The sequence below is a fragment of the Zea mays genome, chromosome 9, assembly GCF_902167145.1.
Source record: "Zea mays cultivar B73 chromosome 9, Zm-B73-REFERENCE-NAM-5.0, whole genome shotgun sequence".
In the NCBI taxonomy this organism is placed as follows: domain Eukaryota; kingdom Viridiplantae; phylum Streptophyta; class Magnoliopsida; order Poales; family Poaceae; genus Zea; species Zea mays.
In genome coordinates, this window is record NC_050104.1 from 149,356,742 (window position 1) to 149,382,942 (window position 26,201).

Genomic DNA, 26,201 nt, shown 5'->3' on the forward strand with positions numbered 1-26,201 from the left:
GGACTCATTGTTAGTCTTGAGTGATTTCTCAAGATCCATCTATGTTATAACGACTCATTGTTAGACAACGACCCATTATTAAGCGAGAAACGGGAATAAAAATGATCACACGTGCTTTGTACGTGACACACGACGTACAAAACTGCTGCTTTAATATACTAGAGATATACTGGTACAATATGCCCGTGCGTTATGACAGCATACGAATCATATTTGATGTTATAGTACAACAATTGCACAACATCCCGTGGTAAGCCAATGTAATACTCTCCCTACAAAAATAAATTTAAAATTAAAATTAAAGTGGACATATGAGCCACATACTAAATATTAAATTGTAGATGCTACACTTTTTTATAACTCGGTCAATCAATCATCCTCAGTTCAGCTAGCGAAGTGATACCATGAGTGCTACATCTATGTAACTTCATGCCATGTTAGACTTAGATGTTTTCTCGCAGCTGGTAACTCCTTGATTGTTAGACGACATATGGGAAAGAAAAACCGAGCTACTCTACACGCTTCGGACGTGACGCATGAAACTGGTAAGTGCAACAATTAGCTTCATAAAACTTAAATATCAATGGCACCCTTAAACAGCGAGCCACTATTTGAATCAGCTAGTCAGCATCCATAATGATATGTTGGCATCTCATAATGCGACTCACGATTAACAATCTTCTATCATATCGTCATCCTCTTCAGAATTATTTCCATCAGCGACTCCCATGGGCGAGCAACCTACGCCGTGGGGCAAGCAGCTGCTTCTATGCCCACCATTACGAGGACCAATCCATCTCTCCAATGGTCTGAATTCTGTGACCAAGTCAGCGAAGTTGCAAAAACCACACGTCCTTGAACAATCAAATCTTTCCTTCAGAATGTGGTCCTGCATTTTACCCCAACAAATTGGCAAAAAAAAAAAATGCATACTATCATACACAAGCTAGTAATGAAAATTAAGATAGTCACTTCGGTGGGAATCACTGGCATCTAAAGAGATTATTATGGACTTCCATGGAGACAGCTTATAATGTACTAAAATGTATGCTAAAACAAGCAATGCCTGAATGCTAAAGCGAAGAATTTAAGAACGGGTTGATTTCATAAGACAAGAAAAGAGTTAGGGGAACCATGGAAATATTAGTATACAAACTTTCCGTACATCATTCAGGTACTTGCGTAAAACATGAATGTTGTCGGTTATTGAATTTACCTTATTGGATCGAGATGATTGATCAGTTTGCCAGAGCCTCGGGCTCCGGATTGTATGCCACCTGCTTAGGACAAGTCATAGTAAAAAAGTTATAAGTCCCTTCTAGCATATAAAATAATGCTGACGATCTAAATACCTTGATGGTGTGACATGAGCATTTCCAAAAAGAACTCCCCGTGCCGCAACAGAGGCAGCAATGAGCTGTGCTATGTTTTCTGAGTTGTATGATGCGACTGGACCACCAGTAAGAAGACAATCCGCCTCACCCAAATATGATACCACAGCCCATGCATCATCAACAGCTTCACTGTCAATGAAATCAATAACTGCAAAGCACCAAATGGCAACTATTAGGGCAAACCTATTTAAATGATGAGAGTGAACAAAACGGATCAGTAAACCATTTTTCAGCGAAAACAAATCAGCAAAAACAACGGCACAAAATTACAAATGAGATCATCAGTGGACCCAAGATATATGCTTATTAACGCATTTTACTGAAAGTAAATATCATATTGCGACTTCTGATAAATAAAAGGATGTTAACAACCTCCAAGGTGAAATACGTATGCAGTATATAACAGTAGCTCGTTAGACTATTATTCTATGCTCAATTAAAAGATAGTATAATTTCTGCCCTTTCAACTACCAGCAATGTTATTCGTGTAGCACATATTCTGCTCTTTCGACTACCAGCAATGTTTTCAATTATCATGTAGAAATTAATATGGATTTTACTTATACTTCGTCAGTACGACCAAAGGGCTTGTAGAATACCATTCGAATGAGATACAATGATCATACTGCATTCAATACGCCAAAATTAATGTGAATGCCTGATTAAAGCTGTTGGAGTGAAAACCCTGACCCTAACTAGGGTTGGATGCTGTATTTATAATAGAGTTGTTGGGCCTAAGCCCATTACCCAAGACCCCCATTACAACACAAAGCACGGTACTCACCTCTCCCCCCAGTCGAAACTCTAGCCACAACAGATGTTGAGACTGGACCGAAGTCCTCAAACACCGACGTAGGGAGATCCTTGGTGAAGATGTCAGCGAACTGAGAAGTGATTGGTACATGAAGAACCCGCACATCACCGATGGCAACCCACTCGCGAACGAAGTGGAGGTCGAGCTCGACATGCTTCGTGCGCTGATGCTAGACGGGGTTGGTGGAGAGGTACATGACGTTGACGTTGACGTTGTCACAATAGACAAGGGTGCTTCTCGTCAGCGGACTATGCAGCTCCAGGAGCAGCTGACATAGCCACACCGCCTCATCGACGCCGTTAGCTACAACGCGGTACTCGGCCTCAGCGCTGGAGCAGGAGACGACTAGTTGTCGCTTCGAAGACCAGGATACGAGGTTGTCCCAAGGAACACGGCGAAACCAGAAGTGGACCAACGTGTGTCGGGACAACCACCCCAATTGGTGTCGATGTAGACGGTGAGGTCAGTGGTCGCAGATCGGCGAAGAAGGCCGAAGTCGGTGGTGCCTCGAAAGTACCGAAGGATCCGCTTCATAGCGGTGAGATGTGGCTCCCGCGGGGCGTGCATATGGAGGCACACCTGCTGGACGACGTAGGCAATGTCGGGGCGGGTGAAGACGAGGTACTACAGGGCCCCGACAAGGCTCCGATAGCTGGTCGAATCAGCTACCGGAGGGCCATCGTCGGTGGAAACCTTGCCCTGAATGTCCACCGGAGTTGAGCAAGGCTTACGGTCAACCATGCCAGCACGCTCGAGGATGTCAACGGTGTACTGGCACTGGTGGAGGAACAGGCCCTGGGGCCGGCGCTCGACGGTGATCCCCGAGAAATGGTGTAGTTCACCCAGGTCCTTCATTGCGAACTCCTGCTGGAGAGAAGAGATGATGCGCCGCAGGAGGTCGAAGAGGAGACCGTGAGGACGATGTCGTCGACGTAGAGGAGGTAGGCAGTATCTAGGCCACGACAAAGGATGAACAGGGAGGTGTCCCCCTTGGCCTCGACGAAGCCCTGTGAAATCAAGAAAGTGGCAAAGCGACTGTACCAAGCTCTAGGCGCCTGCTTGAGGTCGTATAGGGACCGGTTGAGCTTGCAGACCATGTCGAGGTGCGCCAGATCCACAAAGTCGACCGGCTGAGTGCAATACACCGTCTCTGTCACAATGCCATGGAGGTAGGCATTCTTGACGTCGAGCTGATGCACAGGCCAGGCCCGTGAGAGAGCCAGGGTCAGAACAGTCTGGACGGTACCACGCTTGACATCAGGGCAGAAGGTCTCATCATAGTCTACCCCATGACGCTGGGTGAAGCCCCGCAGGACCCAGTGAGCTTTGTACCGATCTAGAGAGTCATCTGCCTTCAACTTGTGTTTGAAGATCCATTTATCGGTGACCACGTTGACGCTAGAGGGGCGTGGCACCGGGTCTTAGGTATGGTTCGCCAGCAGGGCCTCGTACTCCATGTCGCGGCGCCAGTTAGGGTCGGCGAGCGCACCACAGACAGACGACGGCTCGGGGGGAGAACGCCGAAGAGGTGGTTGTGGCAAGGACGAGCTGGTCGACAGGCCGAAGGACACCAGCGGCTCGTCGCATGACCATAGGGTGGATGTGCCCGGGGTCCCGATGGAGGGCAACGGGATGATACACTGCAACTCCTTGCGAGAGGGAGCCAAGGCAGCAGCCGGGCCACGTGGCTGGTAGACGTGGACAGGTTCCGCGAAGCGCGACGCAGAAGCCGCGTCAGCGGAGGACGTTGGGGCCGCGTGTGGTAGCGTGGGGTACGTCGGGGCCACGCGAGGCAGCAAGGGGGCATCAAGGTCCAGCGAGGGGACATCGGGGCCGCGCGAGGCAGCGAGGGAACGACAAGGCCGCATGTGGCAGCGTGGGGACGTCGGAGTCGCGCGTGGCAGCGCGGGAGACGTCGGGGCCGTGAGTGACGACACGGGAGACGTCGGGGCCGCGCGTGGCAACACGGGCGCAGGAGAGGTCGGAGCCGCGCGTGGCGGCGCAAAAGGCACTGGGGTCGCGTGGGGCAGCACAAGGGGGCGTGGTCGTGCATGACACGACAGAGGGAGCAACATAATATGCCTCGAGGAGGGTGTCGTACTCTGAGGAGGAGGCAGCGGAAGAAGAGACGGAGAAAGGGAAGTCAAACTCGTCGAAGATGACGTGACGAGAGGCGAGAACTCTGTGAGTGGAGAGATCAAGGCACCGATACCCCTTGTGATCAGAGGAGTACCCAAGGAAGACACAACGAGTGGAACGGGGCCCAAGCTTGTGAGAGGCAGTGGTGGAAAGATTAGGATAGCAGGCGCACCTGAACACATGAAGGTGATCGTAGGAGGGAGAGGTACCAAAGAGGGTAAAGTAGGGGGTTGGGTGAGGAACCGCCTTGGTGGGAGACGGTTGAGCAGTGGCCAGTCCCTCGCCCAAGTACCGGGCGGGAAGGGAGGCCGGGAACAGCAAAGAATCGATGACGTGTTCGCGGTGTGGATCATGCGCTCAACCTTGCCATTTTGAGGAGGTATAGGGGCACGACATCCTCAGCTGAGTGACATGGGAGAGGAAGAAGGAACGGGACGTGGAGTTGTCAAACTCCCTCCCGTTGTCACACTGGACAGCCCGGACGGTGCGTCCAAACTGGGTGGATACCCAAGCGAAAAAGTGAGAAAGGGTGGGGAACGTATCAGACTTCAAGCGCAAGGGAAAAGTCCACAAGTAATGGGAGTAGTCATCAAGAATGAGCAGATAATATTCATTGCCAGAAACGCTGAGTACACGGGATGTCCAGACATCACAGTGGACTAGATAAAAAATGTCTGCTACTCTAGGAGGAAGAAAAAGGAAGTCTGACATGTCTACCTAACTAACAGGCATGACGCAAATGATCAAAAGAACCCCGACTACAAGGGATGATAGAACTGCTAAACAACTTCGACATCACATCACGTCTGGAATGGCCAAGGCGGCGATGCCAAGTGATGGACGAGGTAGAAGCGGTCAACGCATGCGAGGTGGAGGTCGAGGAAGAGGAGGAAGACAGGCGAAGGGTGTACAATGGCTCGGAGCTGTCACAACGCGCGAGAAGAGTTCTGGCAGCAAAATCCTTCACAGACAAGTCAAAAGGGTCAAACTCCATAGAACAAGAGTTATCAATGGTAAATTGACGAACGGAGAGAAGACTCTGAATAATGTTAGGGGCAACAAGAATGTTTCTGAGGCGAAAGTGGCCGGGAAGGACCCCATCACCTGCTGAGGTGACGGGGAGGACTGACCTATCGCCGATGACGATGGAGGAAGGAAGAGATGGGTCAAAGGGATGGGTAGTGGATAAGGTACCAGCGTCAGGGGTGGTGTGGTAGGAGGCACCGGAGTCAGCCACCCAGTCCGAGACCGAGGTGGGCGGAGCAAGCTCTGATACCATATTGGAGTGAAAACCCTGACCCTAACTAGGATTGGGTGTTGTATTTATAATAGAGAGTTGTTGGGCCTAAGCCCATTACACAAGACCCCATTACAACACAAAGCACAGTACTTTAACAAAAGCAGTGAATTTCAAATGTTCCACTTCATCTGCAAGAATACTGTTGATAACACCAGCAGACTTAAAGAAAACACTAGCCAGTTGTCTGTGCTTTGCTACGTTTTTTATATATCATATAAATAAGTACTGAGATATTTATTCAAATATAATTATTGTTTATTTCTAAACACTAATGCACGTGTGGTCTGGTGGTTAGTCCAAATTTCTGGAGCAGGGGACATGGGTTCGAGTGCTCGCTCTGCACTATTTTTTATACAATTATTGTTTATTTCTAAACACTAAAAGTACGTGTGGTCTGATGGTAGCTGCGCGGGCGGGGTCGGGGTGGGCCCAGAATGTCAGCGCGAAGGGTGAAGCCATGATTGCACCAGGTGCTCGCATTAGGTTCTTAATAGATTAGTATAGATAACAACACTACACCATTCTACATCATGTACCTTCAACGCACTAAAAGAACTAGATAAAACTTGAGAGCGGAATGCAGCATACACTATGAAGTATTATGTACACCTACGATAGATAGTTACTTACCATTTTCATAAAGAAAATCCACAACTGTTCGTACTTTTCCGTGTGCTTGTGAAAGAATCTTTTCTGGAACATCCATTTTGAGTGCATTTCTTCTTAGGTTTTCTTTAAGAGGAAACGAATCCAGGTCTACAAATGAAATATTAAAAATGTCAGGGAGCAAAAAGAAAATTGAACACAAATGAGGAACACATTATGAAACACAGTATGGAAATCATCAACCCATCAATGAATTAGTCAACTCAAACTAAAGGCATACCATATAGTTGTAGCTTTGTGTAATAGCATAGCAGTAATTGAAAATACAGAAGTTTAAGAGCATGGATATGTAGTAGCAAAAACTAGACAATGAATTAATGCAAAATAATTTAATAAATAAAACGCTAATTCCAACCCTGCAAAGTGCAAAAATACTCTGAAATTTGAAAAGTGGTCCCAAGTCCAGGTACAAGGAGGGTTGCGTTAGGCGTGGCGAGCTAGTTATAAAAACTTAGCCACATGGAGATGAAACCCAATATAAAATCGTTGGGTCGTAACCCTCTTAGCGACGCGCCATATCGGAACCTGGGTATGGTGTTAAATGGGCAAGGGCCGGAACGCCACCCCCTTGGTGGCATGTCGTGTCGTGATCTGGATGCGATGTCAAGTGAGCAAGGATCGGGCCATCGCTTCTTTAGTGACGCGCTACATCGGCGTCCGGGTGTAGTGACAAATGTGCAAGGGTCTTCGCATTTGTCTCAATGGGTGCGAGGGGTAAGGAAGCTAGTTGAGCCGACTAGGATCCGTGTAGGTAGTTGGAACGTAGGGCCCCTTACAGGTAAGCTAAGAGAGTTAGTCGATGCAGCTAGCAGGAGGCGTGTTAGTATCCTATGTGTCCAGGAGACAAAATGGAAGGGGCAAAAAGCGAAGGAGGTGGAGAACACTGGTTTCAAACTTTGGTACTCAGGAACAGTGGCAAACAAAAATGGAGTAGGTATCCTGATTGATAAGACCTCAAGGATGGAGTGGTGGACGTCAAAAGGCAGGGAGATAGGATTATCGTAGTCAAACTAGTTTTTGGGGATGTAGTCTTGAACATTATAAGTGCATATGCCCCTCAGGTTGGGTCTCAATGAGAGCGAGAAGAGGAAGTTCTGGAAAGACTTAGATGGCATGGTCAAAGCAGTACCCACCAATGAGAAGCTTTTCATAGGAGGAGAACTCAATGGTCATGTAGGTTAAAAATGCGGGTTATGAGCTGGCTCATGGAGGTTCTAGGTATGGTAGTAGGAACCAAGAAGAGGATATTTTGGACTTTGTTGTAGCCTACAACCTAGTGATAGCCAACACTTTCTTTAGAAAGAGAGATTCACATTTGGTGACCTTTAGCAGTGGCAGAGAGTGTTGTGCCCCAACATAATCTTATGGTGGCTGACTTCCGTTTTCGAATCAGTACCCATAGGGATAAACAAGCCAAAATTGTGAGGACGAAGTGGTGGAAACTCAGAGGGGAGACATCCGAAGTTTTTAGGGAAAGAGTTTTGTGGAGGGTGCTTGGTTCGAAGAAGAAAATGCAAACAACATGTGGGTGAAGATGGCAACTTGTATTAGGAAGGTGGCGTAAGAGGTGTTTGGAGTGACCAAAAGGAACAGCGGTGAACCTAAGGATACTTGGTGGTGGACTGAGGATGTTCAAAAGGCAATAAAGGAGAAGAAAGAATGTTACAGGTATAAGGTGGCAAAGAAGATTGCAAAGCGAGTTGTGAGTGAGGCAAAGGGTCGAGCCTATGATGATCTTTATCGAAGACTAAGTACAGAGGAAGGAGAGAAGGATGTCTATAAGATAGCTAGGATTCGAAAAGGAAGACGAGGGACCTCAACTAATTTAAATGCATTAAGGATGAGATGGATCAACTCTTGGTGAAAGGACAATACATCAAACAGAGGTGGCAGAGGTATTTTGACAATCTTTTCAATGGTGAAAATGAGACTATGGACACCCAATTGGATGACTCCTTTGATGATTTAAATAGATGCTTTGTACGCATAATCCAAGAATCAGAGGTCAAAGAAGCTTTAAAGAGTATGAAAGGGGACAAGGCAATGGGCCCAGATGGTATCCCAATAGAGGTGTGGAAATGCCCTGGGGATATTGCTATCGTTTGGCTAACCAACTTGTTCAACCATATTTTTCGATCAAACAAGATGCCCGATGAGTGGAGTACATTAGTACCAATCTTCAAGAACAAGGGAGATATTCAAAGTTGTACCAACTATCGAGGGATTAAGCTCATGAGCCACACTATGAAGCTATAGGAGAGAGTTATTAAGTATCGCTTGAGAGAAATGACGCATATCACCATGAACCAATTTGGATTCATACCTGGAAGGTCAACTATGGAAGCAATTTTCTTAATAAGGCAGGTCATAGAGCGATATAAGGAGCAGAAGGACTTGCACATGGTTGGAAAAGGCCTATGATAAAATACCTAGGAATCTCATGTGGTGAGCATTGGATAAGCATAAAGTCCCAACAAAGTATGTTACACTCATCAAGGACATGTATGACAAGGTTGTGACTAGCGTCCGAACAACTGATGGTGATACAAATGTTTTCACGATTAACATAGGACTACAACAAGGTTCAGCTTTGAGCCCTTATCTATTTGCCTTAGTGATAGATGAGGTCACGAAGGATATACAAGGAAATAACCATTGGTGTATGCTTTTCGCTGACGATGTAGTTCTAGTAGATGAAAGTCGGGAAGGAGTAAATAGAAAGCTAAAGTTATGGTGTCAGACCCTAGAGTCAAAAGGATTTAGAATTAGCAGGACCAAAACCGAGCATATGAGATGTGACTTTGGTACTACAATTAGTGAGGATGGAGATGTAAGCTTGGGAGGCCAGGTAGTACCAAAGAAGGGCACCTTCCGTTATTTGGGATAGATGCTACAGAGAGATGATGATATTGATGAAGATGTTAACCATAGAATCAAAGCGGGGTGGATGAAATGGCGTCAAACATCGAGAGTCCTATGCGATGAGTGCCACAGAAGTTGAAAGGCAAGTTCTACAAGACAACGATTAGGCCTGATATGTTATATGGGGCTGAGTGTTGGCCTACTAAGAGACGGCATATCCAACAACTAAGTGTCGCAGAGACGTGTATGTTGCGTTGGATATGTGGGCACACAAGATTGGACCGAGTGAGAAACGAAGACATACGCGATCGGCTAGGAGTAGCGCCAGCTGAAGAAAAGTTTATTCAACACCGGTTGAGATGGTTTGAGCATCTCCACCAGAGACCCCCAGAGGCACCGATGCATAGAGGCATCGTAAGACGAGACAATAATGTGAAGAGAGATAGAGGTCGACCAAACTTGACATGGGAGGAGGCAATCAAAAGGGACTTGAAGGAATGGAATATCCCAATGGAGTTGTGTTTGGATATAAATGCTTGGAAAGAAGCTATCCATGTGCCCGAACCGTGATTAGGCCTTTTTCCTTTTAGTGCTCTCAAAAGCTTTTCCCCTCCCTTTTCTCTCTCTTTCTCTTTTTGGTGACATCTTGTTGGGTTTCAACTCTAGCCTACCCCAACTTGTTTGGGAAAAAAGGCTATGTTGATGTTGAATTGTTGGATTATTGGATGTGGATATCACAGTTAAACAAACCCAATGCAAATCCTAAGAGGGACAGAAGTGCCCAAGGCACCATCTGGGTTGCAGAGATTTCTCCTGAATTCCTGCATTCTAAGCAGGCTGTAATGGAGAACCTAAGTGTTCAAATTAGATCTTGTGAACTGAAAAGGATGCACAGCCATTGCCTAATAAACATTTCAGAACAAAGAAAATAAAAACTAAGGTGCAAAAATGTGCTAACAGCTCAAGTAGAACTCAATACACAAACAAATCAACAGAAAAAATGATTGAATATATTTATGTGAAAAATACCCTCAGTAGTTCTATCACAATATGAAGACAAATATTTGCTTGGGAATTAAAGCACTTTGTGAAGTTAACTTTTGATAGGGCAAGGTAGTTCTTAGCTCTTACATACCGATATCAGCATCACTATTAGTTTCCCTCTTGTTGTGCAAAAATTTCCCCAAGGCATGAAATAGTGAAAGTGTCTCATCTCTTCCACATGGGGAAGGTAATGCACTGCTAGGGCCATAGCTCTCATGCCCTGGAACCAGAGAATCAAGGTTCTTTGGGACAGTAGAACTAGAACTTGTTGCCAATGCAGAACTATGCCTTCTGGGGTCAAGACAATAGTATTGAAGAGACATTATTGCATGTCTAATATCACCTCCACTAGAGGTGGCTATTTGATGCAATAATTCTTCAGATGCATGGCAGCTTTCTTCTTTGCATACTCGAACAAGGATCTTCTTGATAGAATTTGTGGTTACTGGATTGAAACCAATCTGCAAGAAATTGTGGTGCACTATAAGAAAAGACAGTCTTAAAACTTAATTAGTGGTCATCATCAAATCTGTCAAACATTTGATCTTATACCTTGTGAGCACCAGCATCTTGAAGTAAGGACTCAAGGTCCTCAGAGTTCCACATTGCAGTATCGTTACTCTCACTTTTGTGGTAGTGAGTGAGTGAAATGACAGTTGGTACTTGAGTACTTCGAATTAAACCAGTTAGGCATTTCCCTAGTCTTGCAAAAGCAACATTTCCACTTGTTACAGGGATGTCATCAATCAAAATGATAATGAGATTCCTTTGGGACCTGGTGTTGGTTGGACAAAGCATTGAATACTTCCTTATCTTCTCTACAAAAGTTTCAAATTCTTCAAGCTTGGATGTATAGCGTAATCCTTCAAACAACCATTGAAAAAACCTATATAAATATTTGTAACTGAAAAGTACTGACAACTGGAATGCTTTGACAATGTGCTGAGTACTATGGACATGAGTACGATAGAAGTATGTAGACGTAGACTCTGCATCAATTCTTTCAGTAGCAACAAATAAGACTATCAAAGCATATTTAGACAACAGATACTAACCGCTACCTGAATTAGCATGAACATGTTCAGCCCACAGTGTTGGTACTGGAGTCGTCCACTCACATAAGTCTGCTCCAAGGTCATCAGCAATTGCTCTCACAGTTGCCTGGGATGAAATTAAACATCACTAGCAAGTACAGTTCCAAAGCAACAGAATTAATCAAGTAATTCACTACGGATAGCATAGTGATTTTTTCTCTCTACGTTCACCTAAGTATTCTGAAGGAACAAGAACTAACACCCAAAAAACACCCCCGCCCTAAAAGAAAGATTGAAGGAACAAAATCAAAGAAAGAAATGAACTCAACTGTGTGATACTATAAGAAGGGTATTATCAGAAATTGAGTGATGTCATTCACACACATGCATGTCAGCATGTGTGCGTGCATGCACATCCAACATGCATGCACGCGCACACACGCAAGTGCACTTGGGGGAGAGGAAGGGAGGAGCGTCTTAACTACCAGAACATGAAAACTTTAGAGCTGTCAACCTGTTATGCCAGGCTGTGGTTCATGATACACCAAATTGCATCCAGCAAACTAGGGATCGAACAGGTCTACTGAACAAACTAACAGCTGTCCTTAATCAAATTGAGCCCAAACTCGCTTTCATCATTTGGGTACAACATGTTCGAAGTGCGAGGGATGAACATACTGATTTTCCAACACCAGTTTGCCCAGTTAGGACAAGGGTCCATCCTCCAACCGTTGCCTGCAAAATTGCCTTTGCACTATTAGTATTCCTCTATCCTCAAATTTTGAAATAATATAAAAAAATAGAAATGGAAAAGGTAGCTGACTAGAGTAGATATTTGGTGATTTTGAACCACCTACAACAACAGTAATAAAAATCACAAAGTAAATGTACAGTTCAAAATTTACACAGGTTTTGTTTCTTTTTTTTAATACTCCCTCCGTTCCAAAATATTAGTCGTTTTAGCCCTTGAATTTTATGTCTATATTCAAATGAATGGCAATGAATCTAGACATATATATATAACACATACATTAAGTATTGTACGAATGTAGTAAAATGCTAAAACGGCTAATATTTTGGGACGGAGGGAGTAAATGGTATGGGCTCTACCTTTCAGTTAAGACGAAAAAGAAGTTTCATGTGCAAGAAAGGGTAGCCAAACCACATGATGCCTAACACGGGACACCCAAATGACTAACCCACCCACGCAAAGAGGCAAATCACAAAACTATCATGAGTCATCGTTGTCAAGCATGGTTACATAGCAAGCAGCAGCTCCGACTTCCCATGGCAGACTCAGACAACCCATACCCACCCTAATGATGCCGGACAGATAGGCCCGAAGCATGAGGCTGCAGCAGATCATTGTTGCCAAGCTCAAACGCATCACGAAGAGAAGCTCTGACTACCTATCTCAAACCAACGCCTGCCCCTGGCGGTGGCCAAACCTCACAAGCAGAACCCCAAGTCGTCAAAGAAGGCTCTCCCCATGTCATCATTATCGAGCCACAGCCCCTGATGTAGCAACTCCGACTTCACGTTGCAATACCAACCTCCATACATCAACCGGAGTACCGAACATCGAGAAGTGAAGAGTAACCAACAAAGGTGACATTGATCCAAGCCAAGACAAATTTCCGAAGGTGGTGCCTTTAAGAAGGGCACGACGCCGAAAGCACGATCGTCGCTCGTCCAAAAAAATGGAAAGGGTTTTCACCCTTGGAAGACAATGCTAGAGTGGAACAAGCACGACGCCCCCAATAGGGAAAGCGGCGCCCATAGGCGTCACCGTCACAAGGCTTTCGTCCAAGGTGTCCTAGCACAAACGTCAGGCCATGATCACGCCTTGAATGCCACCACCGTCATCGTTCCTACCCTACCACCCCACCATAAAGCCCCTCCCAAGGGGCGTCGACGCGCCAACTTCACACGACAGCCACACAACTACATCAGTCGCCACTCCCTCTGACCAAGCATCCCATGGAACCAGACTTGACCCTGTCGCACATGCAACACCACCGCTCCCGTAGTTGTCGTCGCGGTCAGTTGCCATCACCGGCTCTCACATGGCTCGATGCATCGTCTTTGCGCCGCTCGTAGCACCATATGCCATGCAACCAACCGCATCGCTAACGCGCAACCCTCTGAGCTACTGGGAGGTGGCGGCCGACTCCCTCAGTAAACAGCCAGGAGAGAGTGAGGGGCAGATCCACGAACCGAGGTGACAACCAGCCGCTAGAAGAGCCACACCACCGACAGGCCCCAAATCCAGGCGCTAGCACCCTGGATCCACCCGCACCGCCGCCATAGCGACCACATCATGCGACATAGCTTCCTCACGTTGTACCATGACATAGTAGTATAGTTCGGCCACGACGCCTTCAAAACTAAGGGAAATTGCCCCACTGCCACTCCTTCCTAGCAAGAAGCAACCACAAAGCCCTCCGATGGGCAGCTCCGACAACGACAAGATGGGTAATCGAGGTGGAGGCTGGTGGCATTGGTGGCCACCCGTGTTGCCCGTAAGGACAACGCGGGGGCGGGGTAGAAGTCGTGTATTCTAGTGGCTAGAGAACATGCATCCTACACTACACAAATTTTATCAATGGAGACAACGATCAGACAGACACTATGGGGAAGCTCAAGGATTGTGCTTGATTACTAAGGCTATCTCCAACAGTCTTCCTCATCTCATCTCCGATTTCAAACTTCACTCTGTAAACAGTGCAGTCTAAATCGATGTTGGACGGCTAACAGATTAGCTCGTAGAGGGCTGGAACACCATGACAAATACCACCTTTGTGATCAGCAAGAAGAGACAGTTCAACATATTGTGGTTTCCTGTGTGTTCTCTAGGGACATATGGTGGCGAGTATTGTGTAAAGTGGGTTTGCGACACTTGGCACATGGGCATAAGGATATGATATTCCAAGACTGGTGGAGTAGAACAGAAAGTCTTACGCCAAATATTCCGAGAAAAGGTTTTAATATGATGGTAATCTTAGTGGCATGGTGGCTTTGGAAACATCGGAACGCTTGTGTCTTTGATGGAGTAGCCCCAAGCACTGGCACCATTCTTCAGCACATTCACGAGGATGCAACTTTGTGGGGCTTAGAAGCCTATGGCCTTAGCTTGTGGCCTGTGCCTACTCTCTAACAGCTAGGTCGTTGTTATCGTGTTTTGGGAAATAGATGAGTCTATGTTTTTGTGTTTTCGTCCTCCATGAGGAGTGTCGTTGTATTGTGGTCTGTTCCCAGACCTTTACTCTTCTTAATAAAATAATACGCAGCTCTCCTGCGTGTTCGCGAAAAAAACCAGTACTGTCTATAGTGCATAACGGCCATATGCACGATCTGCTGGCCATAGCCTAACAATTCAAACATTTACATGTCAAGGAAAAGGGTTCCTGATTACTCGTGTGCTTTTGTGAGGCACTCTAGCATGATGTGATGCCTGATTGCAACACTATTATTAAGATCCAAATGATGTTTGAATTGTACTACCAGAACAGGCATGCACAAAAAATATATATCAGAGTTCTTCACGGGGGCAAGTCCCCATCCCATTTTGAATCATCATGTAACCAGAAAGGGAAAACCACAAAAAATAGCTCCATCTGGTTTGCAACAATGAATATTCTGATAACCTAACAGTTCTAATTATACACTTATTCACATGATCTCGTTGAATATGTGTATTAGCCAAATTTGTTGGACTATATTCCACTAACTAACTAAGTAACTATAACTTACAATTGAATTTGTTTCAATTCAAATAATCACCTTTGGTGCCTTCAGCTTCTCTTCCATCCATTTCTTTACATCTTCAATCTACAAATATAAGATTGTGTGACATATCATGTAAGTGATTCGTATTAATTGCTCATGCATGGTGACAAATTATAAAGTAACTGAAACAATACATCAACCCCCTGATATATCGACAGTTAAATGAATATGGATGAAGAGGAGATACATAAAGTAGATGATACAATTATCGTTGCAAAGACACCAGAGTATCAAGGGGACTAGAGAAAACAGCAAGGGGAGCAGGGAGTGAGACCTGACATCGTAGAGTATGTCTACGAAGTCATGATAATAAAGCTTAAAGCACATACATTTTTATAGACGTCCGGTCACAGTATGCGTAATAGCCTACATCCTCTTGCTAATTATTGATCTATATGTACATATGATAAAGAGATTACAAGCCCCAACACTAGTGAGCTCCAAGACCTTCTAGCTGAAAAGTGTGTTATGGTAAGCTAGACCTTAGTAACCGGTAACTGGGAACGTGACCACGTTCCTCGTTTCGGGAACGTGGGAACAATCTCGTTCCCGTAGTGTTAAAACCTAGTTTTAGTAGTGTACCGTGTACCACGTTCCCGTTCCTCGATCCCATCGATACGGGAACCTGGTTACTAAGAGCTAGACTACTACCAGTTGTTGCTACTTTGGCTAGATCAAATTAAACACCCTTTGCTAGTGCTGGATTGAAGTTCGAATGAAATCCCCTTAAATGTTGCTCTACTTCTCCCTTTTATAGTCTAAGAGAGTGGTTGAACTTACATGTATGCTCAACTATGGGCCCTACTTGTCATCAAACCAACTGCCCTCATCCCATCATAGCCTTATACAATTGCATATCCTCTACCTTGTAGTCATGCAATGCACGCGAGAGTGCCCCGGTGTAATCATACTTGTTGAGGTGACTTTCCGAGACCCTACTCAAAGTGAGGATGAATGCTTTAATGGCATTGGTACGGCGTACGTCGTAATAGGAGCTTAATACAGTTCCTTGTACTTCTGATGCATGTAAGTATCATTGTACTAACTAATCATGGCTATAGTTATTTTACTATTCCCTGGCAACGGGAATGATTGTCTGGCCAGATATGGTCTTAAATGTGGGGCACGCTTGTACAATGGTATCGGGTACACCTCCCCCCCCCAGCATGTCAGAGTGAAGGCATGACTGTAAGATCATCTGTCGCATTTAATGCGGTACTCAGGATCTGTCCGCAGTCACCCCTTGGCCCTTGTGGTGAACACCATACGGGCCATAGGGGCAGGAATGATATTTGCATCTACAAACGTCGAGGCCTAGGGCACCTGGTTTAATGTAATTGGCAACTAATGTAAACCCTTGTACTTGATTGTATTTTATGGTACACTTTGCATGCACATGCGTGACTACAAGATTGATACATGTACGAGTGCCCTACAACCTAAGGCGTGCGCTACCATGCTTGTACCCTTGTACTTGATCAGGCCTATAATGTCACTCATCACACATTTAATGTGTTGTACCCAAGACTTATTCATTAAGTTTTTGCTATAGATCTGCCCTCAAGTGCATAGATGTGAGGTCCATCTCCAGAAGTCATATTGTCTCGATGGACCCGACACACTATTATGTCATGAGACAGGTTTACGCTTAATTGTCGTAAGTCTTTAATTCCTTTGGGCGTAAGTCTTTAATTCCATTGAGGGCAAGCCATGGAGGGTCCTGCTCCAAACCCTCCTCGAAATATGATCTTCAAGACTCTAGGGACCCTAGGGCAGAGGGGCTCGAGCAGTTAAACGGTTTGCCTTTTAACACCCCTAGGACAAGGAGCCCTGGGGTCCTAGGCTTTAAAGCGTCCCAAAGCATGGAATGTCTTGAAGACTTACGAGTGTCTCGAAACACAAGGGGCCCCAGGGACTTAGCCCTGCAAGTGCACTGGGACACAAAGGCCATGGGGGTCTTGCATTCTGATCAGTGCCCCACGGTACAAAGTGCCTTGGGGACTTAGAATATCTTATCCATAGAGGTCTCAGGGCGCCAAGGCCCCGAATATCATAGCATGTAGGAGGCCTAGAAGGCCATCAGGCCTTCTAACAGTCAAGTCATCTCAATATATTTATAATGTTTGGCAAGCAGACCTATATTTCTTGGTTTCAATAGGACTCCTGAACAGCGTTCTTTCTATCTACTATTATCTAAAAATAATCAAGTTATTAATGACTAGAAGAAACCAAGAAATAACCCCACGGGACCCAAATTGTCAATAGGCTCCCCAAGAACGTTAAAAATTCATCCGAGAGTAGCACCACCGACTGGAACACTGAGGAGTTCCCATGTCAATCACTTCCATTCCTCTCATCAACCCCTCTGTAGCACTCATAGCCACAACTCTAACTCGATTATTTCCTAATAATTGTTGTACCTCACACGTCACATAACAGGCAAGCCTTTTTGGGTTGTATCTGAAGACATTTTTTTTCGAAAACGCAGGAGAGCTGCGTATCATTATATTAAGAGGAAAAAAGGTGAGGATAAGAAAACCTCATACAAGCCAAACTAACTCACACACCCACACACACTCAAGGATAGCTAGAAGTACAATGAAATTATGACCAACTGCCCTCATGACCAAGAAGGAAGGACGCCGATTAGTGCGTTGGAGCGGAAAGGATGCTATCTAATCCACTGGCTCCAGCCCTACACCAATTGTGAGACTCCTCCTTGACCCACTTGATGACCATGGTAGAACAAGGCTGCTCCCCATTGAAGACACAACGGTTGCGGTGAATCCAAATGGCCCAAGCCCCAAGAATGATCAAAGAATTGAGGCCCTTTAACAGTCCCTTATATGTTGGATCACCCGGGACCGTGACAACTCCTTCCCACCAATCCTCAAAGGAAGAGGTCGCAAGGTTAGGAGCAAGATGCTGCAACCGGACAATCTTCAGAATCTGAAACCAAACATCACGTGAGAAGACGCAGGAAACTAGTAGATGGTTGAGGGTCTCCTCCTCCTGATCACACAACGGACAGAGTTGAGGGTGAGGCAGCCCCTTTCTTGCCAGACGGTCAGCTGTCCAGCAGCGACCATGAACCACAAGCCACATGAAGAACTTGCATTTACCAGGCGCCCAAGCCTTCCAAATCCTCTCCCAGGGGTTAAAGGTTGTTGATCCAAAAAAGAAACCAGTGTATGCCGAATTGGTGGAATAAAGACCTGAGCTAGAGAGAAGCCATATGTGCTTATCCTCATGATCCTGTTGTAACTCCCAGTGAGCGGTGAGATCCCACACTTTGAAGAAATGGAAAGGGATGTTTTTATGTCAGCAGACGAAACCAAAGCTTATGGACTTGCCGATATTGTAGGGGATGAAATGATTGACGAGCACTGCGATACTAATCCAGTGTGGTTTCCAGAAATGTTTAAGGATTGATAGTGGGTGGATTTCTTGTAAATTTATTCTTGGTTTCGTCCAGTCATTAATAACTTGATTATTTTTAGATAATAGTAGATAGAAAGAACGCTCGTAAGGAGTCCTATTGAAACCAAGAAATATAGGCCTGCTTGCCATCCACACCAGAATAGATAGAGTTTTCCGAAGAAACCTGCTAGTGGAGGAAGGCCTCCTAGGGATAAGAGACATAGGGCTAAAGAGAGAGTTTAGTGCCGCGCCCCTCCTTTGGCCAAGGCCAGGGAAGGTCCCCAGGTAGGGATGTAAATTCTAATCGGATCGGATACGGACAGATAATACTCGTTCCATATTTGTTTTCATATTTTCTCTTTGGATTCGAACTAGATACGGATATTATCAAGTGTGTTGGATAAGATTTGAATGGATATTGACATCTTAAATATCCAACTTTGAATATACGGATATGGATCGAATACTAAATACCCAGACTTGGATATGGAAAGGATTTTAGCCCTTTTAGATGGATCGAATTCGAAGGCGGACGGATAATATTTGTACCATTTACATCCTTATCCCCAAGACTCGAGGCCCCGAAGTCAGTGTCCCGAGCAGAGATCCTTGAGCGTGTCTTAGTGGCAGCTAAGGATATAACCTTCCCCGTGCGCTGGCAACAATAGATTGAGTATATTCTATCAAAGGATGAGCTAATTTAAAGGTCAATAAAGGTGTACAACAAGGTTTTAAAGTCGTCCGACTAATCGCGATTAGTCGGCCTTATCGCTAGAGCGAGCTTGATTAGGGTCTTCGACTCGACTAGAGCGACTAGGAAACGATTGGTCGTCCTAGTCGCCGACTAATCACGATTAGTCGTCCGACTAGGGGTAATGGTCGACTAGTTATGTCTGTTTTGGGCCACTAATCCGGTTTCTGTTACATGGGCTAGCCCACCATCTGTACAACACAAACACTGGTTTACTCTACCTGTACCAATACGGTACACAATACGCAGCGCACAGTAGCGCATGCGCCCTTCTCCAGCGCCGCCACCCCTTCTCCATCGTTGTCGCCCTCCTCTCCTGCCACCCTGCTTTGCTCCGGCAGCCCTCTACATATGCTCTTGAAGTCCTGACCTCCTGTTGTAGTCACTGTTTGGCATTCTAATAATTCCTGGAGTTGAAATCAGTGTGTTGTTGTACAATCCAAGGTAAGTGATCTTTACCTTTTACATTTAGTGAAAACATGCTTGTACAGTTATATTGTGAGTTGTGACATTGTTAATAGATCTGCTGATCTGCAATATAGTATATTATTGTACTGCTACAGCTATAGTGTACTGCTGTCCTGTAGTCCTGCTACAGATATATATATTGATACACACACACACACGTGTTGTAAGTTTGTAACAAAAAGAACTGACCTTCTTTTTATGAACAGCAAGCTCAGCCAACGAGTGGGGTGTGTACTTGTCAACCCAAAGCTCTTTCGTTTTCCGTATAGGCCCTGTCTAGAAGTAGACTAATCAGAGAGAAAGGTGAAATGGTGAAACTTCACATTCACAAGGGTCTGTGACCACCACAAAATCAAGTCTGGAAATATCAATCAGTCAAGAAAGAAAGAAGAGATTGTCCAAGACAAAGATTCCACATAAAGACAGGAAACTACAGGTTCATCTAAAAGCAAAAAAAATATACATACAAATAATACATGTGAAATTATATATTGATCTTGATATTTAAGTTGCCATGAGCGACAAAAAGATCCCTCTGAAGTCTGAACTGACTTTTTCCATACAGTTAATGATATATCAATGTATCAGTATTCAGTAGTACATGTTTCTATATACACCTTCCAATAGGTCCAATACATTCAGCCAACTTGTATGTCTTAAATATTCATTCCATGTAAAGATTCCCTTGATAAGGAAAAGGCTTAGCATGACAACCAGTTTGTTAAAGATGTGATGTGTCCTCCTAAATTGCTGATGCTAGTGGTTACCACCTATTCTCAATTTGTATAGCAAATTTAAAATAAAAATGCAATGGCTATCTCAGAAGTTTTCATAAGATAAAGAAAAAAACAGGAGGGATGAGGATGGTGAAAGAGATGTAGTTATCCAGCATACATAGACACTATTTGTTATTATGTTTTCTGGGGCAGTTCACCTTGCTAATTTATCCTATAATCCTAAAACTTGTTTAGGTCGTGTAAATCTAGAAATCATACTTCCATCATCAAAAACATTCATGATGGCATCATCTAGAGCTGCTTCAACTTCAAATTTAACAGTAGCAACAATCCAAACAAAGCAACATGGGTTACTACACACCATCTCACCTACAAGAATACTTAAAGCAAAGTATCTATCATGTAGCTACCGTGAGCCGAATTATGACTTTGTATTGTCATGATACTATATTGACTAGATACGAGAGGTAGGGCAGTTCTCAAGCTAAGCTCACTAACAGCCACCAAACATTGCCAAGCAACACGGTTCAGTTCAGAGTTCTAGTACAGGTTCAGCTTGACAGTTAACACACAAGAAGTCATAGCTCACATAGCAAACAGAACTACTCTCACCAAACTCTGAGATTAACAGGCACTCATTCTGAGCCTCGGTACCACGGGTTGGGCTGAAACAGTCACAGCGCAAGGCCCAGCTGCTTCTCGAACTGAAAGTGCCAATAGGAAAAATGATTCAGGAGTTCCCTCCCAATCTTGAGACAACATTAATTCCTAGCCTAATGTTGCTGCAGGTTGACCGACTTGTTTGTGAAATGAATAACCGTAGCAGTACAGTGCTAACTTCAGTGTGAAGATCAACATCGGTATTGGGCATCCTTTTTTGCGCCATGTCTCAGTCTACTTTGCTTGGTTTCCCAACAGTATTTATGATTTAACCATGCAATACAGCATGTGAGCATGGTGGCTCAGTCATTGGGGTACCGTTATGCAATGTTTCCAGGCCAGTACAAACAAAGAGACAACTCAGAGCTGCTATTGAACAGCAACCCACTGAAGTAGCAATACATGCCATGTGCATTGGATGCTTACAGTATGTCCTGTTCGGAAGCTTTATCAAAAGAAACTCTGTTCATAATTTTGTCTCATTTAGTAAAAGGCAGAGGAAGAAGGGCGGGCCTAGTGCAGCGGTAGAGCCTACCGTCTGTAACCGGAAGGTCCCGGGTTCGAGCCCCAGCCTCTGCATATTATGCAGGTAAGGCTTGACGCTTAAAGATACCCTTCCCCGGACCCCGCACAGTGCGCGGGAAGCCTACGGCACTGGGTACGCCCTAGTAAAAGGCAGAGGAAGGCTGAAGTTGACATAGAAAGAAAGTAAGAAACAGTAATAAAAGGAGAATTGAAAAGATGGAATAGACTTAAAGAATTAGCCTTGAATAGGAGCGAATAGAAAAAAAAAGTTGTCCACGTGACTAAACTTTGATTTATGGCTTTTATTAGTTTTCAACTCTAGCCTACTCCAACTTGGTGGGACTAAAGAGCTTTGTTGTCGTATATGAAATTCAGAATACAATCTAAAAATATATACAATTATACAAGAAAAGAGATGAAAAATAAATATACCTGGAATGCTGAAGTCATTAAAACATTCTGAAAAATCTTCAGAGAGCGTATCAAATTCAGCCTTTTCAGATAAGAGAAAAAATATATCAGTAATCAATTCAACAAAAGGATCGGCTCAAGTTAGAAAAGATTGGACAGTAACATACAAAAACACATCATATAGCACTAAGAACAAGTTAAGACAGGAAATCCATTTATAGTGTTTTATCCCTGTTTGTGCCAAACTAGCTGTTCATTTTCAGTTGTTGGCGAGCTGGAATCAGCTTGTGAGTTAATCACCAATATTTATTATAGTGGCAACTTGCTAAAAGATTTCAAAATATAAACATTGTTCCATTTGCGATTTAGATAAAAAATGAAATGAGTAATGAGAAGCAAATGGAAGTAGAGACATGTATATAGAATCGATGCGATCAAAAATGCTGAAGGGCATGTCAATATAATTATAGAAATCCCATGTATCGGGATGTGACAAACTAGATTAACCGATAATAGAACTTGAAATCATTTATGTGTTCAGCATCCAGTTTTAGTGGTAGAAGACGAGACTATTAAATTGGACTAATAGCGAACGAACTATCACCTTCAAGGAGACGGACGGCGCTAGTTTTGCGGCGCGGCGACGTCCTCTCCCCGCGCTGCTCTCGCGACGCGGCTTTTTCCTCGAGGCGCCTGTTGCCTGAGCCTGCGCCGGAGCCGTCGCGGGCGTCCTCGGCCTCCGCGCCCGAGGGCCGCGGCGCCCCCCGCCGTCATCTTCCCCAGAGGAAGAGGACAGAACAACGACCTGCGGTCGCTTCCCCATTGGCGGAATGGTGATAGCGGGGATAGCAATTTCAAGGGCCAAGGGCTAGAGCTCGGAAATCTGCACGACTAGCGATATTGTGAGGGTTTGTTTTGCTCCCCGCGCTTGGGAGGGGTTTGGCACTTTGGCTGGGTTTCAGTCGGTGAGGCCGTGAGGGAAACTGACCGGGAGAGGGAGAAAGAGCGCCGCGGCTGGAGAAGAATAACGTTCGGTTCACCAATTAAAATAGTTTCTCAAATATTTAAATCTCTATCTCTATTTCTTTTATTTCTTTAGGGTCGTTCCGCGCCATTTTTTATAAATAATTCCTCATCTCCCGCACAGGAACAGCACACCGGATATTTAGTTAAATCAACGTAAAATATTAAAAAACGGTATAAGATGTGAGATCGAATCCATGCCTTATGTAAGAAGGGCTGGAGACATTTGGTGAAGTCGTCTAACCAGTAGAAAATCATGCTCAGTTGTTTTTAATATTGAATATAAATTATATATATGTATATATGATTTTTTGTAAAATAAAAAATATAATCGATGGGTCGGGCCAGCACTACGGGTCGAGGTTACGGCCCAAACACGCCACGACGCTCGTGTCGGGCTGGCCCAGGCACTATTAAATGGGTCGTGCCTCGGGCCGGCCCACCAGATACGGCATATTTGTCCATCTATACCTCCGCACGATAATGATGGTCCTCGTCTCAGTTGTTATCACCTCATTCGTCATCATGTTTCTTTTCTCTCTCATCATGCCTCCGCCTCCGCGCCACCCCATTCTCGGTAGAGGGCGTGGGAGCATACGCCTCCTCCCCGTATTCGTCCGACACTAGCCCTAACACCGACCCACGCAGTGGCTATTCCACGTCCACGAGGACGTTTCACAGTATGTGTGCACCATCGTTTTCGCCGTCGTCGGACGTCACGTTCGTCTTCCCGACCTTCGCCCTGTTATTCCTCCCAAACCTGTTGCCCCGCTCACGGTCTCAACCGTGAGCCGACCGATGCTCATCGACGTGGGTACGGGGAAGGTCGGTATTGCTCCTGGCTTTTCTCCGTGCGTGCCACCGAGGAGGACCCGGTGGCGTCTGCCACGCTTAGGTTATCTTGGAGATGAGGAGTCCAGGTCTGAAATATTGGACAACCAAGGCATGTAGTCGACATATGCTACGGAGTTTATGGTGGTGTGTTTATCGCCTCGGTGGGTCCAGGGCTGGGAAGGCACACGCATTCTCTCGCCCTTCTCGGACTAACGCCTGGTGAGGGTGCCTCTAGGTTGGAGCTGCTCCGGCTGGGCTTCTTTCTCTGCTTGCGTGCTCTCTTCCTATATGTATCTAGCGGTATACTACTTATGTCGCCTCCAGATGCCTAGGTCTTCGTCGTGTCCTTCTCCTGCAACGAACATGTATGCCCGCCTCTTCTCTTCCCTTCCTGCTCTACGAAACCTTGGAAGTGGGGGAGGCGAGGGATGGGGTCCCTGATTTGCTGCCTATGATACTCGTTCGATGACTCGACATCACATGTCTACATGGCATTTCCCTTACTACGGTGTTGACTCGGTATGCTTCTGCCACTTCTATGTACATGTCACTCATCCTTCCGTCATTGCAAAAAATATTGTTGTTCCTCTGTTGTTTTGGGTGTTAGTTTTTTGTTGTGCTAAGGACTAAACATAATTTGAGTGTGTTAATACTTTATTTATTGTCTGCACATCGTTTGTGTTTTTTTGATGATGGCTCATGGTTCCTGCAAAATATGTATTAGGATTTGGAGATCCATGCGGGCACTACCATAGGTGCTCGTCCCTTGTGTTTTTGGCTCTTGCATGCATTTAGGGGTGACAATGGGCTCTCAATTTTACACTGTAAGATTTAAGGATATGATTAGGATCAGGCTCTATTTATATCCATTTTGAACTAAAATTTATTTAGGGCCCTACCATTTTGCGAAGAAGCATTTGGATCACGATCCATTACCACCCCTACATGCATTAGGTCGTTTATGAGACCACATTGGCGCAATGGACTCCATGGTGTTTGAGGTTGCTGAATTGGATGGAGCAACAATGATTCTAACAGTAAAAGAAAGGTTATTTGTTGGTTTTAGACATTAGTAATTGCTACGAAGTACCATAATTTGTATGGAGCGCATCCAGTTTTTATTGATGCCTGACTTTAGTAACCACTCCATATTTTGATCTATCTTTTTATAAGATTGAGTTCATGTGACTTATTTTAGAAACTTGAGCTCACAAACTTCCTCTTATTTAGTCTTTGTATGGTGGAATTATGCATTCTATAATCTCTCATCGTTTAATCATTCGTTGTGAACTCTCCTATAATCGCTCCCTTCATCGGCTGTGTTGTACCAAGACATATTGGATGAAGTGAACATTAACATCAGTTAGTCAAATCAAAAAATATATATTATGCGGAGAGCGGAGACAATCAATAAAAAATCTTGAGATTTTTTATGGATAGTTTACGTGGTATTGTTTTGAGACGTCGGAACGCACAGACAACCGACTAGTATTAGTTATAAGTATCAAATATAGACTTAGTTTGGTTTTAATAAATTTGTCTAGTCTTATATTCTTTATTTATGTAATATATTTTATAGTTAGAATATATTAAATATATATGTAATTATCATTCAAGCAATTAATATGACATGTACTAAACTTTAGTTGAGTACAAGCAAACACTTCCTGCGGGGTGTTTGGTTCTCTGACTAAACTTTATTCTTATCACATCGAATATTTAAATGATAGTTAGAAGTATTAAGTATGGTTCAATTATAAAACTAATTACATAGATGTAAACTCTAAAAGTTGGTCCTACAAGTCTAAGATTATTTTTTTTACAAAAGACAGGAATATTGGGAATTTATTTCAGTGTGTGGATTTTTGCATTTGAGATATGGTCATTCAAAAAGCACTAAACAAAATATCATTATACAAAATAAAATATTTAGATTTATACTCGATAAAATATTTGAGATAACATATTAGAATTTGTTTTCTAGAATAGTATATATTATGTATATGAGTTCTACATTGAAAAGCAATTGATTAATAGATAAATAAGACAATAAAATAAAATAAAACCTACATTTTATGCTGGGTAGCCTGCCGTTCTGCCTTCGTTCAATCTGGATCGTTCATCGTTGTTGTTCAATCTGGATCGTCCATCGCCACACTATCCTGCTAGCTGCGCCACGTGCTCGCTTCGCGCAAAAAATCGACACAAGTTGACAATACCAAGAGCTGATTACACAAGCTAACTGCTTCTTCTGTAGCAGGAAGGTTTATAAGTTGCTATCACAACCTTTGGCTAGCCGATATGGTACATTATATTTGCGCTGCGCCTGC

At 44.4% G+C, this 26,201-nt stretch overlaps 1 protein-coding gene across 2 annotated transcripts; it reads right to left on the reverse strand.

Annotated features, from left to right (window-relative positions):
* Nucleotides 1-273: 273 nt before the first annotated feature.
* LOC100280210 (uncharacterized) lies at nt 274-23,056 on the reverse strand. Of its 2 annotated transcripts, none has more exons than XM_020543635.3 (12): nt 22,619-23,056; nt 22,036-22,096; nt 19,871-19,957; nt 15,037-15,084; nt 11,932-11,988; nt 11,281-11,380; nt 10,772-11,082; nt 10,311-10,680; nt 6,278-6,403; nt 1,353-1,542; nt 1,217-1,277; nt 274-889 (listed from the first exon to the last, which is right to left on the reverse strand). In XM_020543635.3, the coding sequence occupies exons 2-12, from the start codon at nt 22,051-22,053 to the stop codon at nt 671-673; spliced, it is 1,587 nt and encodes a 528-aa protein (XP_020399224.1). In that variant the 5' UTR covers nt 22,054-22,096; nt 22,619-23,056; the 3' UTR covers nt 274-670. The 2 variants fall into 2 exon arrangements, with proteins under 2 accessions (XP_020399224.1, NP_001146613.1); NM_001153141.1 differs by having other exon boundaries at nt 548-889; nt 19,871-19,953; nt 22,619-22,952.
* Nucleotides 23,057-26,201: the final 3,145 nt, after the last annotated feature.